The sequence below is a fragment of the Siphateles boraxobius genome, unplaced genomic scaffold (genome assembly GCF_051911475.1).
Source record: "Siphateles boraxobius isolate OS27281-9 unplaced genomic scaffold, OSU_SipBor_1 9, whole genome shotgun sequence".
Lineage (NCBI taxonomy): Eukaryota > Metazoa > Chordata > Actinopteri > Cypriniformes > Leuciscidae > Siphateles > Siphateles boraxobius.
The window spans coordinates 20,770,030-20,787,193 of NW_027509219.1; the positions used below are offsets into that span (position 1 = coordinate 20,770,030).

Sequence of the window (17,164 nt, forward strand, 5' to 3'; positions counted from 1 at the left end):
ACGTTTCCCCTGCAGAATAAAGCCAGTGATTTAGTTTTATAAGATTATGCTCATTTTAATTAGGTAAAGAAGCTTTCTAAGCATTAAAATCTATCCTGAAGGTGTTATAACAAGCATCCAGTGGCTGAGCCTCTATTCTGTCATTGATTTGTGTGTTAAATGCTTCCAGTTCCTTCTGCAGTGAGTGGTGTGATATTTCAGCCGGATCAGGGGTGAGATACACTGCTGCCGATACCAGAGGTCATTCAAGCTGAACTCTAGACATTTATTTGACTAAAATGTGAACTTCCATCTTCCATCTGTTGCGATTATAAGGAAGCCAGAAGAGTGAATCTGGCTTGAAAACACAGTTTTCACAAATCTGATGTTATGTGTCTGTGTGTTTCTCCCACAGATGCACCGGTCCAAAGACAGAAAGCTTTGACAGAGCTTGGTCAAAAAGGTGACGCCGTTCTCCAGGAGACGTCATTGGATAAAGGTAATAATAGTGCACATGCTGAAAAGCCTAAATTAAGTCCAGATAAGTCTGATCGCACTAGTCGAATGAAAATGAGTGCGTTTCAGATTGAAACTCAGAGTGTGATCTATGAGGCGACACCTGAGAGATGAGAGTGAATTCTCCTGAGCTGGAAACACACACACACACACACACACACACACACACACACACACACACACACACACACACACACACACACACACACACACACACGTCTCAACATCAGGCTGCACACTTAAAGGGATAAAGCTCTTTTTACAAAATCATAAGCTCCACTCTGTCTCTGTCTGGCAGTCAGGATGCACATACATATTTATACCCTACCATTCAAGTTTTGGGCTCGGCAAGATTTTCTTTTTAAAAAAGGCAAATGTCTATTATGCTCAACAAATCTGCATTGATTTGATAAAAAATACAGGATTTTTTTTGTTGAGAAATTTAAATATAAACAACTGTTTTCAATTTTAATAAATTTTTAAATTTGTAATTTATTCCTGTGATGTCAAAGTTGAATATTCAGCATTATTATTCCAGTCTTCAGTATCACATGATCCTTCAGAAATCATTCTAATGTGCTGATTTGGAGCTCAAGAAGCATATTTTTATTACCATATATATTGAAAACAGTTGCGCTGCTTACTATTTTTGTGGAAACTGTGAATAGTTTTTTCAGGATTCTTTGATGAATAGAAAGTTTAAAAGAACAACATTAATTTGAATAAGTGTTTACGTTTGAGCAATTGAATTCATCCTTGCTGAATAAAAGTATTAAATTTAGTTCCAAATAGGTTTATGAGGAACCTAATCATGTAGTCCTGTCAATCATCAATACGAGCCTAAATTCAATTCAATTTAATTCTTTCAGCATCTCCATCACCTCCTCTATTTCTTTCATTCTGCCTCTACATAGTACCATTATAGGGTGGCTGATCTTGGAGTTTAAGCCAACCCTCAGGTTCGATTCTCCTTCAAGGACAGCAAGCCAAGTTCATTTATCATTAATTATTAAAACTGGATGGAAAGGTGAACTTGTTAAATGGTTTAAAACATTTAACTGATCCAAAACTTTTGAAAAGTCATTAATATATACTAGTAAAAATTGTTTACGTACCACTTTGCAGCCCCAATCATCTTCTGAGGAAGAACTGGGGCCGGATTCACGAAAATTTTCTTAAGAAAGAAATTTACGAAGTAAAAAAAAAAAAAAAAAGATTATAGAAAAAAAAATATATATAAAAAAATATTTTAGAAGAAAATGACAGGCTTTGGTATTTTGTGAGTGATTACTCGTTGCTTGCCGTGTTTTTAATGGGATGTTTCAAGTTAAAATAGATCATTTTAAAAGAGCCTGTCTCAAGATGCAGTATTTCCAATTCATTTTCGCTCCGTCTTTATTGTGCTGTAGAGCGATTGCATTTTGTATCTGTGTGGTGCCTTGGTATTTCTGGAGTAGTGATCACTGTTTTCATGATCGATCGGTGTCACTTCAGAGTACTCGTCCACATTCCTGGTAGTAATTTGAATCATATGTTGCCAGGGACGGACTGGGACTAAAAAACGGCCCAGGACTTTGACTAGGCCCGGCCCAAAGCAACCGGTGCGCGGAAACTCGACAACAACAACAAAAACAATAATAACGCCTGCTGCCTGGCATGAGTGTTTAATATTAGCATGTGGCATGTGGCATTTTATTTTAACTAGTGTAATCATTAAAAATGTAGCAAGATGAATATCACTTCCTAACATCATCCCTAGCAAGTAACCATACTCGCTTACTAACGTAACCTCGGTTCTCTCTAGAAGAGGGAACGAGTATTGTGTAAGCTAGCTTACGCTACGGGTAAAGTCATCTTTGCTCGAGATATTGAAGCCAAAAATTATCCTTAATTTTGTATTTATTGTCAACACAGTGCAGCAGCTAGCATACCTAGAGCAGGCCATACCGTGTGCTCATTGGTTGCCCTGCGGCACCTGCTGCAACCTACTTCTGAGCCTTGCGCGTGGCGTCACGTCCAATGAGTCACGCGAAGCGCCCTTACGCATCATAGCCCGCCAAAATGGGGGTGGCTTAGCGTATAAAAGCCAGGCTCGTAGGTTGTCTCACTGGTTTCATCAGCTGAAGCGATAAGACGCTTGTGGCGCCTGCACGGTCAGGTTACGCAAAACTCGTTCCCTCTTCTAGAGAGAACCGAGGTTACGTTAGTAACCGAGTATCGTTCTCTTACGAGAGGTTCTCTCGTATTGCGTAAGCTAGCTTACGCTACGGGAACCCATTGTCAACGCTGGGCACGCCAAGCCTCCACTTCATGAGTCCCAGGGATTCCCGGGGAACATAGGTAAGTGGGAAACAGGTGGCCAGCAATGCGGGCCAGCACATGTTGTAAGCACATATAGGGTATACAGAGCGGCGACGCCGGTCCATAACTGTTCAACCTATAGTGCAGCTCAACCAGGAGAGCTAACGTCGCGTGAGGGAAGTCCGCGCATGATAATTTGGGCAGGACAACACACTGCTCACACTCCACAGAGTCTAACGGTTCAACGGGGAAAGCTTTCAGGGCCTCTAGGACCAGTGAAAGATCCCAGATGGGAACCGAGGGGGGGTCGCGGGAGATTCATCCGTCTAGCTCCTCTAAGGAAGCGAATGACGAGCTCGTTCCTTCCTATTGACTGGCCGCGCGTCGACTCAGCGAACGCTGCAACGGCCGCCACATAGACTTTAAGCGTGGATGGGGACCTGCCCTTATCCAACAGCTCCTGAAGATAGCTAAGCAACCCTGGGACCCCGCACATTCGTGGGTCTAGATCTCTATCGGCGCACCATTTGGAGAACACCGACCATTTAGACGCGTAAAGCCGCCTCGTAGATGGGGCTCTAGATTGCGTGACCGTGTTCATCACTCCCTCTGGCAGTACAATGGGTATCCGTTGATCAACCATGCATGTAGAGACCAGCGCTCTGGATGGGGATGCCAGATTGAGTCGCGGGCTTTTGAGAGGAGGTTTCTCCTCACCGGAATCGGCCAAGGGGCTGTGTGGGACAGCCGCATCAGCTCAGGGAACCAAGTTTGATTCTCCCAGCGCGGGGCTACAAGGAGCACCGAGTGGCACGTTTCCCTGATTCTCTTGATTACCTGTGGTAACAGAGAGACCGGAGGGAAAGCATAAAGTGGGAAGCTGGGCCAGATTTGTGCCAGCGCATCCTTGTTCTTTGAAAAGAACATCGGGCAATGAGCGTTGTCTTTTGACGCAAAGAGGTCGACTTTCGCTTTGCCGAAAGGCGCCATAGTAACTGGACTGTTTGGGGGTGCAAGGACCTTTCCCCCGGGGGGGATGTGGTTCCTGGACAGTGTGTCTGGACCGTCGCTCAGATGGCCTGGCACATGCGCAGCTCTCAGCGCGCACAGACGGCCCTGAGACCACATAAGAAGGCGTTCCGTCAGATGGCAGAGGTTTCTGGATCTGACGCCGCCCAGACGGTTTATGTAGGACACCACCGACATGTTGTCCGAGCGGACCAGTACATGGTACATGAACGGGAGGAAGCGTTTGAGCGTGTTCTCGACCGCTATCATTTTCAGACAGTTTATGTGGAAGTGTTTCTCTTGGTCCGACCACAGGGCAAAGGCCGGTCTGCCCTCGAAGACGGCTCCCCAACCCAGGTTGGAGGCGTCCGTCGAGATGACCAATCGGTGAGCCCGGTCCAACCAGGGCTGCAGAGCCGAAAAGCAGCTCTGAGTCACTCTGATTCGCCTGTAGCCTGAAACCCAAGACCGGTGAGGCACTTGGGAGTTCAGCCAGCGTTGTAGCGGGCGCATGCGCAGCAGGCCCAGCTGAAGCACAGCCGCAGCTGATGCCATACCACCTAGCATCCTCTGGAATGTCTTCAGAGGTATAATGCTGTATTTCTGGAAAGATACGGCTAGCTGTCGAACACGGCACGCGCTATGTCGATAAGCGGGCCGTCAAATCCACCGAGTCCAGTTCTATTCCTACGAAGGAAACTGACTGACTGGGCAGTAATGAGCTCTTGGTCCAGTTGACCGTGAGACCCAAGCTTTCCAGATGGCTAAGAAGCGCAACTCTGTGAGATATCAGTTCCATCTCTGACTGGGCTAAAATCAGCCAATCGTCCAAATAGTTCAGAATTCGCAGCCCTTTCACTCTCAAGGGGGCGAGAGCCGTATCCATGCATTTGGTAAATGTACGGGGTGCTAAGGATAGGCCAAACGGGAGGACAGTGTATTGATATGCCCGACCGTCGGAAGGCGAATCTCAAGAATGGCCTGTGACGCGGGGCTATCGGAATCTGAAAGTATTCATCTTTCAGATCGAGAAAAACGAACCAGTCTCCTGGGCGAATGTGCGCGAGGATTTGTCTGGTCGTAATCATTTTGAACGGCCGTCTCATGAGAGCTTTGTTCAAATGTCTCAGATCTAAGATAGGTGTTAGAGCTCCGTCCTTCTTGGGTACAAGAAAATAACGGCTGTAAAAGCCTGACTCGCTCTGAGAAGGAGGTATTGGTTCTATGGCCCCTTTGCACAGCAGTTTGGCTATTTCTGCGCGGAGTAGATGTACTACATCCGCTTTCACTTTCTTCTCGGTCCGAGCTCGAAAGCGAGGGGGACGGCGAGCGAACTGAAGCGAATAGCCCTGACTTATCGTGCTTAGCACCCAATCTGTCACACCTGGAATAGCCTTCCATGCTTCTACATGTATAGCTAGGGGCAGAATGGACTCCGGGTTCCATTGGCCGCGTAGCGCGGGCTCGGGAAACTGTACCGGAAGCGTTAGCGGGGTGCGCGCGCTCTCTGATCTGAGTAACGGTGGCTCGCTGACAGCAGTAACTACCTGAGCCACTTGATATGACCCGATTACTGGGAATGGGGAACATTTCGTGGCGATGTTTATTGCGAGCGGAGCCTGGGGCGAAGAGTTTGTCCATAAGCGTGAGTGCTCGTGGCGGTCACGTGACTTACGTTCATAACATGGCCGCTGTGAGGCTGTTGCCATGTAACGGAGCGTGCAGCGAGTACATTGTCTACATCTAGCACTCAAACCGCGTTTGCCAGCTTAATGAGAGTGGGCTCTGTGAGCATGTGAGATATATGGGGCATAGTGTTTACATGTAGGGGTAAGCACTGACTTGCGGGCACGTTTTCTACACATGAAACACACTCGGCGTGAGCCGGATAACCAGAATTTATACTCTTTTTGAGATTTCTCTGGGTCGCCGTAAAAACGGCCATGTTCCCGACTCGTTTTCTGCTATATGTTTGTCTGCAGTAGCCTTCACCGAGGGGACTGACAAGACGAGATGCTTCGACGGTGGTCCAGCCGGTCCTTACGTTCATAACATGGCCGCTGTGAGGCTGTTGCAGTGTAACGGAGCGTGCAGCGAGTAGGTGTGAGCACAGATTTGTGGGCACATTGTCTACATCTAGCACTCAAACCGCGTTTGCCAGCTTTATGAGAGTGGGCTCTGTGAGCATGTGAGATATATGGGGCATAGTGTTTACATGTAGGGGTGAGCACTGACTTGCGGGCACGTTTTCTGTGCGCGTGAGCCGGATAACCAGAATTTATACTCTTTTTGAGATTTCTCTGGGTCGCCGTAAAAACGGCCATGTTCCCGACTCGTTTGCTGTTTGTCTGCAGTAGCCTTCACCGAGGGGACTGACAAGACGAGATGCTTCGACGGTGGTCCAGCCGCAACGAGACCAGCGCGTCTTTTCCTCACTAGCGTTGCTAGGAGGGCTTTCCCTGCTCGGGCTTCAGCACAACCCTAGGCCGGGGTCCCCGAGGGGGAGGCGGCCTGCCACCGGAGGAGCGATATCTAGGGCGGCCGCCCTGTCGACGCTGCGGAGACTGGGACTGGGCTGGGCACTGGCTAGCTTGACGTGCAGCCGGCTCATGTGGGGGGCTTGCGGAAGAGCTAGCGCGTCGCGGCAGGAAAAGGCTCATGGCCTGTGTGGTCTTCTGCACTTCGGAGAAGCGGTCGACGATCCCGTTTAACGCTGGGCCGAAGAGACCAGAAGGGGAGAGCGGCGCCTCGAGGAACACGGACCGTTCAGCTTCCCCCATATCCGCCAGCGTCAACCAGATGTGCCTCTCTGTGACGGTAAGCGAGGCCATGCATCTGCCCATCGCCTGTGCTGCAGCCTGTGCAGCGCTCCTCAAATCCGTAATGGCGGCCGGGTCCTTGCTTTTCTCGTCCCACTCACGGAGGAGATCAGCCTGAAGGATTTGCTGCACAGCCATTGAATGCAAGGCGGAAGCAGCTTGTCCGGCGGCGGCGAAGGGCGCGGCCGACAAGGGCTGAGGTAGTTCTGCAGGCTTTGGACGGGAGGGCAGGCTTTGAGCGCCATCTCGCGGAGGGCGGGCAAAGGTGCGCTGTGGGGATAGAGGTGTATCCCTTCTCGGCGGCGCCGTCCACTCGGGAGAGCGGCGAGGAGACATTAGCGTGGAGCCTCGCGGAGAATGGTGCGTTCCACGATTTTGACAGCTCAGCGTGCAGCTCTGGCAGAAAGGGTGCAGATCTGGAAACGGGCTGGGGGTGGCGGCTGTGCAGGAAACAGCCGTCGAGCCTGTTGGGTGCGGGCTCCTTCGGCAGTGACCAATCGAGCCAGAGTTGGTCGACGGCCTTAGAGAGGAGGCTGGATTCCTGGACGCATGAGGAGGCGGAGTGATGTGAACTCGACCACTCCTCACTGTCCGACGCCAGGATGGAACAGCTGTCCAGTGAGTGGCCTCCTTCAGCCTCGTCCCCTGAGGCGGCGGCAGCGCGGGCCGAAGCCGGCGGCTGCACGTCCGGGAGGGGCGGAGAAGGAGAGAGTGAGGTCGGCGGAAGACGTTCCGGCGAGCACTTCACTGCGGCCACGGGCTCCGGCATCCTCTGAGCATGGCGCTTCTTCCTGCGCGGTCCAGAGGTTGGAGTGACAGCGTTCTGTGTGAAGGCTTCGAGTCGAGCCCGCAGGGTTGACAGCGGATGCGCTTCACAGTGCTCGCAGCCGCCCGTATCCAGGGTGAGGGCTGCGTGATCCGGTCCCAGGCAGAGGGCGTAAATCACATGGCGGTCTCCTGGGCTGAGCTGGGCTCTACACGAGCCACAGGAAAGGCGAGACATTTTAAAACAAACGCTCGCACTCTTTTTTGTGAGAGACAGAGTGAGTGTTGCAGCGGAGAACACACACACAGTTAGCTGTGATAAAGGGTAAACGCCAGATGGCGTAGCAGGCACGGATGGCTGAAGTTGGCGAAGACGGCCGGCTTCTTTAGGCACTTTCCTCTGCTTGCTGGTCGCTGGATTCAACGGCGGCGGCTTCTCTCAGAGTCCAGCGATGCGGAAATCTTCGCTGAAGATGATGAAAATCAGTGAGACAACCTACGAGCCTGGCTTTTATACGCTATGCCACCCCTATTTGGTGGGCTATAACGCGTAAGGGCACGAAGCGCCCTCATTGGACGTGACGTAGGGCTGGGCGATTTTGCACAAAAAAAAAATCTTCGATTTTTAAAGAAAAATTCGAGTTTCGATTCGATTTTCAATTTTTTTTTCAATGCACTTAAAAAATGACTGCAGACATCAGATATAGTGTCAAAAGTGCAACTTTATTGCTATTATTGTCCTCAAGAGTTAAAATGCGTAGAATCCCAAAACAAAAAGTAAATGAGGCTCTGTCATTCAACAATTTCAAGCTTTAACCCAGGTTTAAGCAAAAGTGCAACAACTTAACAGTAGCTTAAATTTTCTGTTCAAGAAATCAGATAATTACAAATTTTGTAACATATAACATTACAATTATAAAAATAAACTCTTCTCAGTATAGTGTGAATATAAAAAATGAAACATGCCTGTGGCAGACATATATAGCCTGCTCAAAGAGTGAACAAATGTAAACTTTTACCTATAACAACAAAACACGTGCTTGTTAGATCTCTGAAACATTGTGCATGCTCATTCTAAACATTTTTTGCAAGAAAGATGAGCCTGTCCACAACCTCTGGCTTAAGGCAGGCCTGGGTGCAGGTAACTATTCCCCCACCCACACTAGATACCCTCTCTGAGGGGGCACTAGTGGCTGGAATAGAAAGATATTTTTTAGCCAGTAAGCTTAGCCTTGGAAAGTTGGGCTGATGCAGCTTCCACCATTCAAGAGGATCTGTGTCTGGCTCTATGTCTGGAATAAGGAAATATGTTGCAAGCTCAGTCTCAATTTTTGTTTTCTCAGATTGTGGGTGTGGCGTGGTGGATGGTGCACTGTTTTTAAAGAAGGCACCCAGAGTAATTTTCTTTTTTGGTAGGGTGTTCTCTTGAACAGCTGAGGGACCAGCTTCCTCTGTGGTAGAGTTGCAGAGAGCAGAGATCTCAGACACCGCTCTTTTTTTGACAACTTCCAGTTTGCTAACATCAATGTAGGTTGTACGGAACCTCGGGTCTAAAATTGTGTCCATGTCCAAAAGTTCCTCTTTCTCCAAATCACAGTATTTACTTTCGAGGTAACGCATGATGTTAGCTTTGATTGTTTTAGTTAGCTACAAATCTTCCTCCTCTGGCAGGAGGAGACTTGTTTTAAACAAATGCAGCACTGGTTTGATGCATGACACACTGACATATGATTCCCCTGACAGTGCATCAGTGAAGTCCTGGAGAGGTTTCACTGCTTTGTTGGTGGCTTCTAATATTTCCAAATCTTGCCACGTGGGAACAAGATGACGCGTTTTCTTGTCCGCACCCAGGACACGAGTTATTGCCTTCTCTTGCTCAAGAAAGCGCTCAATCATCTTTTGACGAGACCCCCAACGTGTTGGTGATTCTGAGATCAAAAGATGCTGGGGAAGTCCAAGCTCAGCCTGCACCTCTGTCATGTCTCGCCTTTTTTCCAGCTGTAGGAGAAGGCTGATACAGCTTTTTTGCAGACCCCTATGGCCCGATCGATCCTTGGATCCTTCACACCATTCTCTGTAATAAATGTGAAAAGATATTTAGTATATTTTTTGTCACTCCAAACTATATATTTGATTACGTGAGTTTTCAAAATTGTTTTGTACTTTTATCACAATTTTAATAGCTGTAACACAGTTTAATACATAATGTAAAATGAATGAAGATTAAGGAAAAGTCAGGTTTATTTATGTAAATAAACTAAAATAAACTGTAAATATTAATTTATGTCTGTGTGTAAACCAGTTGAAATATATACCATGTTCTGGCTATTAAATTATGAGCAAACAATACTTTACAATGTGCAAGTATGTGCACCTATTTATTCTTACACCAACTCTTACCTATAGCGTTGTGGAGTCTGTGGCCAAAACACTGCAAGCTGGGCCAGTTGTTGTCCTTGAGGGCTTTTATGATGTTGGTGCCACTATCAGTTGTCATGCAAACGAGTCGTTCCTCCGAAAGTGCTTAGGAGCTGAGAGCGTCTTTTAAGCCATTGGCAATTATCTCACCAGTGTGGTTGTCGGGGAAATACGCTGTCTGAAGGCAGATGCTGCGCAGAGTCCAACTAATGTTGATGTAGTGAACTGTCAGACTCAGATATGGCTGCATAGTCCGGCTGGACCACAGGTCTGTTGTGGCTGAGTAAAACTGCATCTCCTCCAGCTCACTGTGGATCTTTTCCCGAGTTGTATTGTACAGGTGAGGCAGCGATACATCCCTGAAATACTTGCGACTAGGGACAACGTACCTCGCATCTAATACTTTAAGCATGTGATTAAAGCCTCGTTTTTCGACAGAATAAATTGGCAGCATGTCTGTGGCAATATAAAACGTGATCGCCTCTGTAATCGCTTTACATCGCACTCCGTTCTTATCATAAGGCACACAGTTTGTAAAGCTTTCAGGAAGTGTAGTTTGCTTTTTAGCAGATGTGCTAGAGGAGCCGTTTTCGCTACGGAGCCGGCTGCACTTCTCCCATTCTTCGCGATGTTTATTCCTCAGGTGCTGGAAAAGATTTGTTGTACTGCAGCTTCCAGTAGCAACAGCCTTGAAACATATTTTGCAGCAAGGCTTCGTCTGTGTTTTGTCTGCTGCATCGAAACCAAACCAGTTCCAAATTACGGAATTACCTGTGCCTTTCTTTGGAAGTAGCGTTAGTTCTCTGCTACACGCTGCCATGTTGTTTTGACTGTGTTACGCGGGGCGGGGGCTGGCTCATATCGCGCTACAGTAACGCACAAGGACGAAACGCGGAAAAGTCTGAAAAAACTATTGTGGCAAAAAAATCGAGTTTGCAAAATAAAAATCGTTTTAAACTACAAAATTGATACATCGATTAAATCGATTTTTTGCCCAGCCCTAACGTGATGTCACACCCGATGCTCAGTGGTAGGTTGCAGCAGTTGCCGCAGGGCAACCAATGAGCATGCGATATGGCCTGCTCTAGGTCTGCTAGCTGCTGCACTGCGTTGACAATAAATACAAAATTAAGGATAGTTTTTGGCTTAGATATCTCGAGCAAAGATGACTTTACCCGTAGCGTAAGTTAGCTTACGCAATACAAGAGAACCTCTCGTAAGAGAACTCTCTTTCTCCTCTCATGTTCCATACTTACTTGCCCTGTATCTGCCTGTGGAACCAGCTCATCTTTCTGTCCATCATCATCATTGGTGGCATGCTACTGCTTAGCTGTTTGGCTCACTTCTTCACTGCGGGGTCTGCTGCTAATATTTAACTGCGAGGTGCTGCTGCTGGCTGTGCTGCTAAATATTTCAGTTAGTTTACGACATTTAGCGGCTTCAGTATCTAAATTCCGCAATTTTTTTTCTCTCAGCCCCACCCTTTTCTTTCCGTTTTTTGCCCGCGCCCGGGTAATGCATATTATTTGTTTGTTTCTATGCTTCTATCTAAAGTCTTTGCTGTTGGTTTCTTCCTCCTCTTCCACTTCTTCTTATCCTTACTTGGCGGCCACGGCCAGTGCAGCTGGCATCCAACTTAAAGGTCCATTGCTGCCACCTACAGTACTGGAGTGTGAAACAGATTAGTGGGGGGAAAAAACAGGTGATGACTGCGTGTGTGGCGGGTGGTGCGCCGGCACGCCGGCCGTCCTGGAGTACCGGCCGTTCTGTGATTCTCCAGATCACACAGATGGCCAGTCCGCCCCTGTATGTAGCTAGTGTTATGTTGTAATGTTTACCATTTAAGACCACCCAATATTCATTAAACTTTCCACATTTGGGTACTTAAGACTGGTTGGAGGTTGTCAATTTAAGAAGTTATTTACAATGATTTTTAAGAATATTCTTTTTGGTTATATGAATGCTTCTTAAATTTGATCTTTCTTAAAAAATGATTTTGGGAATACAAAATATTTGCATCTTTTTTTTTTTGATTAGATTAGTGTTTCGAGAATCCGGTCCCTGTTTACTGGAATTGTGAGCTTTGTGAGATTTTTAGGTAATTTCATCATCGTCTTTACAACTTTAGTGAGAACTGCTGTGCATTTGAATGGGCTGGCAGTTTATTTTCTTTGGTGGCTTGTTGGTTTGTTTTTTGGGGGGGATTTGGGGGATGTGTTTTTGCCTTTATTTTTATATGACAGTGGAAAGAACATGACATGTTCCAGATTAAACTTTTTTCCCATGAGCCGACAGCTCTTGAGCATTCTGAGCATGTGCACAGCCGAGTGCGCCACAGCTCTGATGCCTTGTTATTGAGAGATTTCAGCTTTACAGCACCTAAAATAAACTAAAAAGTGTGGTTAGTTACTTTGTGTCAGTCAAATGACCTTTATCTATTTAAATGGTGGTTCTTGGTAAGGCTGGGCGATAAACGATATCATATTGATATTTACTTAATGATGATAAGTAGAGCTGGGTATTGTTAGGAATTTCACAATTCGATTCGATTTAAATTCTTGAGGCTTTGATTCGATTTCGATATCGATTCAATAATTAGTAAATACACAAGTAATTAAGTACCTGAGTATATTTTTAAATAATGTCTGCAGTATTACCAATGTTTAAGAACAAATTGACCCCAGCATGTTTCCTGTCATGGTTTATTTAGCAGAACAAACTGTACAATATTGTAGATGTGTTGAATACAAACCACAACTGTAACAAACAGGTGCTTTATTAACACACCTCTAAAGTGCATGTAACTGTAATAGAAAGAATATTTCTTTCTTCCTATACATTCAAGTTATAAAAGAAATATAAACAGAAACACAAAATGTGCATTGTCATTAAAAAAAAATGCGCTCACATTCGTCCACACTCGCTAGGACTCTCGCTCTCTTCCTCTCTGTCGTGTGCGCGCTACGCGGTTTGGAGCTCGCGAGCTCTAGATTTCGGGAGATTTGAACTAATTTGCGGACATCAGGGATCCGCTATCAATATGCGGTAGACTCCCGGAGACTTATTGTTGTTCTTATTATCATTTAGGGGGGCTTAGGAACATTTTGGGGTAGCTTCAGCCCCCCTAAAATAGGCCTAACGACGTCCCTGGTTGGTGGTGCAGGCTTGAACGGAGTGCAGCTACTTTCCGTCATCTTGCTGTTTTGGTAAAGCGCATCTTGTACAACGCTGAACGCTCTCACTAGAGTGTTGCCCACAGCGCCGCCACTGGCCGGTGGGCTGAATCGATTCATATGATTTGATGAATCGATATTGAATTGAGAAACAAATAATTACAATGCATTGATTAATCGATATTTTTACCCAGCCCAATGATAAGCTCTGGAGATTCTTACTTGATATGGATTAATCTAACAGCCTATACAGCAGAAATAAAAGTAATAACAGCCAATCAGTGCATGTCGCTAATAAGTAATTTCTGTGTGTCTCTGTTTGAATGAACAGCGTGGTTTCGTCTGATACACAAACTCCCATGTGACGCTCAGTGTTTTAGCATCTGTCGTCTCAATATGAGGACATAAACATTTGAACTCCAGAGCTGCTTTGAGTCACTTCACAAGCTTTTCACGGTTTAATTTGAGAAAAACTACCGTCAAATAAACACTGAAATTAAAAACTAAAACTGAAAGATCTTCACAACAATCCGTCAAAATAAAAGTTCGGTTTAACATCAAGAAATTATGACCGAAATATATCACTCACAAAACAAAACAAAAAATACTTAAATGAACTTCTCAAAGTAAAAATAACAATATTATTATTTCTCAGGAATATCATACATCCAAGATATTTTTTTTATCCATGTTTTACATTTATATAGTTTTGTTGTGCAGCATCTTGACAAAAATACAAATCCAATGTTTTGTTGTAAATGAATTAATATATTTTCATTTGATTAGAATAGTAATAGTAAATGAATATTTCAATGATAAATATACATTTTGTATGATATGAAAAAGAATATTGTGCCATATTGCCCAGCCCTAGTTCTTGGCCAGAATAACTTTCAACAATGTGGACCAGATGTTATGTCAGTGGTCCAGTCTGGCTATGAGAGACTGCACACATTCACTCTCTACTGAACATGTCATAGAGAGACAATAACATATTATCTTACAGTGTTTTCTTGGCCCTGACTGCAGGCTGACTCTTAGAGAACTGATTGAGGTTCTCTATTCACTATAGCTTTGAATCAAAGGTTATAAATTATGAATCCATTGATTCATCATCATCATCTTTATAGAGGGAGTGACTGTGGCTGCAGTCCTTAAACAAACGTCGTCTAATTTATCACTCTTTTATTCTCTTAGATAAAACCAGATTTTTCATCTGGGTCACGTTGTCAATTTATGTTGGCTTTTGTGGGTTTGTTTATTATATTTCATAAGTGTAAGGGCTTCTGTTTCTGTGACTCAAAGACTAGAATAATCTGCTGTCAGAAGGTGACTCCAGCCTGCAGTTGTTTGTCTTTGCCTTCGGTGTCCTTGGCACAGCATTTACTCACACTTTACATTCATTTGTGTAAATGGGATTGAATGTTTGTCTGTGCGTTAAGGGAATGTGTGTAAACCCTGTTGACAGGTGTAATTTGTGTGTTGATAAACCATCCTGAGGGATCTGTAAAATGTATCTTAGTGTTTAAAAGCAACAGTGCTATATTCAGGCACACATATTTTGTGTGTGAATCAGTTTTGGTTTGTAAGTACCTGAGTGAATATGTCAGTGTGCACATATGACCTAGTGAGGTTAATCACATTTTTGGGCATGCTTAATAGACTGCTCAGCTGATACTGCATTATGCTGCCAACACCAAGGTCATGGGTTCAATTCCCAAGGGCGATAAAAAATGATTTAAAAAAAAAAAGTTACTGTGGGGAAACACAGCCGTGATGAAACGTTTTTGTTAAACGGACATATTAATTTAATATTATTTTGAATTTAAAACATTAGACTGGAGAAATATTTGACAAAAAAAGTGAAGTGAAACAATTGAAGATCTTTCTCTCAGAAGGGAATTTTTCTTCTTCCCCCTTCACATGCTGAGATACTTGAATCCAAACTGATTGACAAAAACAAGTGAATGGAGATGGATGCCAATATCAGGGGTTTCTTGTAGCTTATTCTGAGAACACTGTGTTAGTTGTTGATTGTTAACTTCAGTGTGTGTGTGTGTGTGTGTGTGTGTGTGTGTGTGTGTGTGTGTGTGTGTGTGTGTGTGTGTGTGTGTGTGTGTGTGTGTGTGTGTGTGTGTGTGTGTGTGGTTTCCTCTTACTGGAATCTGGTGTGTGTATGTATGTTTGAAAAGAGAGTCATTACCTGTTTGAAATTCTGCACCTTGACCTTAGATCCTTCTTTTCCTTTAGCACAACGTGTGTGTGTGTTGAACATTGGTGTCAGTTGTAGCTCCTCCTTTTTAAGCAGAAAAAGAGAGGGAGGGCTTAGGATAAGTTAATATCTGTAAACCAGTGGGAGTCGCTCCTGGCAGGTGAAGAGGGAGTTTGAGCTTTTGAATTTGGCTTGCTGTTGGATTCCGTTCTGGAGATGATAGTTGAGATTCTTTTAATCCCAATCATTTGATTTGTGGAGATGTCAGCGAGGAACAAGAGGTGAATGCGGGTGAGTAAACGAGTGATCGTGAGCGTTTCCCTCAGGCTGCAGAGAAACGGAGAGCAGCAAAACTTTCTTTCTTTGTTGCTGCATGACTGGTTTTGCGGAGTGAGGGTTTTTGTTTGTGTTCAGATGATGTATGTGTATGCATGCAATGAAGCATCAGAAATTACGGGCAGTTACATCATCAGGCTTGTTTATATTCAAATAGACACACAGTCATGCATGCACACAGGCGTCCACATGTGGACAAACACACACACACACACACACACACACACACACACACACACACACACACACACACACACACACACACACACACACACACACACACACACACACACACACACACACACACACACACACACACACAAACTTGAATAGTTAACAAATCGTCAGTATATCATGAGTTTAAGTTAAAGTAAATATTTGTGAAGTGTAAAACAAAAAATGTTGTTGCTGATGACCATTTCTTAAGATTTAATGGTGGGCACAATAATAATAATAATAATAATAATAATAATAATAATAATAATAATAATAGAAGATTTGACCAAAATAGGCATATTTAAAATATTATATTTAATATTGTATATAACTATTTATATTATACAGTAATATAAATTTGTATAATTTGCTTTATTTTATGCTTTTAATGCTAAATATCTCTTTTTATTATGTGGAGGTGTCACGCCAAAAGACTAAGTAAATGACCATTGAAGTAATTTCGAATAAACATGCCTTAATTAATACTTGGAGGAAAGCTTGACAATTTCTTATTTCCTGAAGTGATTTATGTGAGTCACTCAACTCTGCAGGACATTTGTGAAAACCTTTTTTGTCTGTCCAGATAAATGATGAAAATATAAGGGAAAATGAATGGCTTTTTAGTTTTACATGTCGTCATCATCATTGTGTTTAATGTAAAATTAAAATTTAAAAGCTGACAAAACATGCTGTGCATTGTCGTGGAGCTGTTTGCATCAAAATAGCCCACCATGAGGGGATGGATAACAGAGAATGGTGAAACTCTGGGAGTTGTATTTATCACACTGGACAGGCCTGGCGTTGCTTCATCCCACTGTACATAAACTGAAGCACGAGCTTTCCAGAACAGAAACAAATACACGTCACAAGCCAGCGGCCTCTTTATTATCAAGTCCAAACTACATGTGTATGATGCAAACGTTCATCTGATCAAATGTGACTCTGCAACACTCATGCTGACAGTCACTGTTATTTTTTGAAATGCTGTTTATGGTTGCTGTGAGATAAATGTATCTTAAGTACTGTGACTGGTCACCTTTAATTAATTATTATTATAAATTTTTTTGTCTTCACTACTCTATTTTATATTAATTAAAAGCCCAAGGATCAGTCCTCTTCTAGTCATCATGATCTCCCTAAGGCTCACAGGCTCATTTTTTGGTTGACTGCACTAATAGAATTAATCAAACTCTTCAGAGCGTGGCCATCAGATCTCTGCCCTTTTCTGTAGTGTCCTCAAAGGCCAAGACACTCAAGACTCTTTAAATTGCATTAAAAGGCCCACACATTCTGTTTTCTTTCTTTGTCACACTTAAAATGTATTAATGTCATTGCCTTGGTTAGCAAAACATGAAACCAAGTGGTATCTATTGCAAATAAGGAACTTAAGTGGAACTGACAGGAAAAATCGCTCAAAATAA

At 44.3% G+C, this 17,164-nt stretch overlaps 1 protein-coding gene across 4 annotated transcripts in view; it reads left to right on the forward strand.

Moving 5' to 3' along the window:
* Positions 1-17,164, forward strand: part of kazna (kazrin, periplakin interacting protein a) — a 59,619-nt gene that overhangs the window by 12,931 nt on the left and 29,524 nt on the right. For 3 of the 4 annotated variants that reach the window (XM_077223943.1, XM_077223944.1, XM_077223945.1), the window contains exon 2: positions 395-478. In XM_077223943.1, coding sequence (XP_077080058.1) covers positions 395-478 — 84 coding nt within the window. Of the gene's footprint in view, positions 1-394; positions 479-15,358; positions 15,483-17,164 lie in introns of those variants that run through there. The other variant, XM_077223946.1, reaches the window with a different exon arrangement.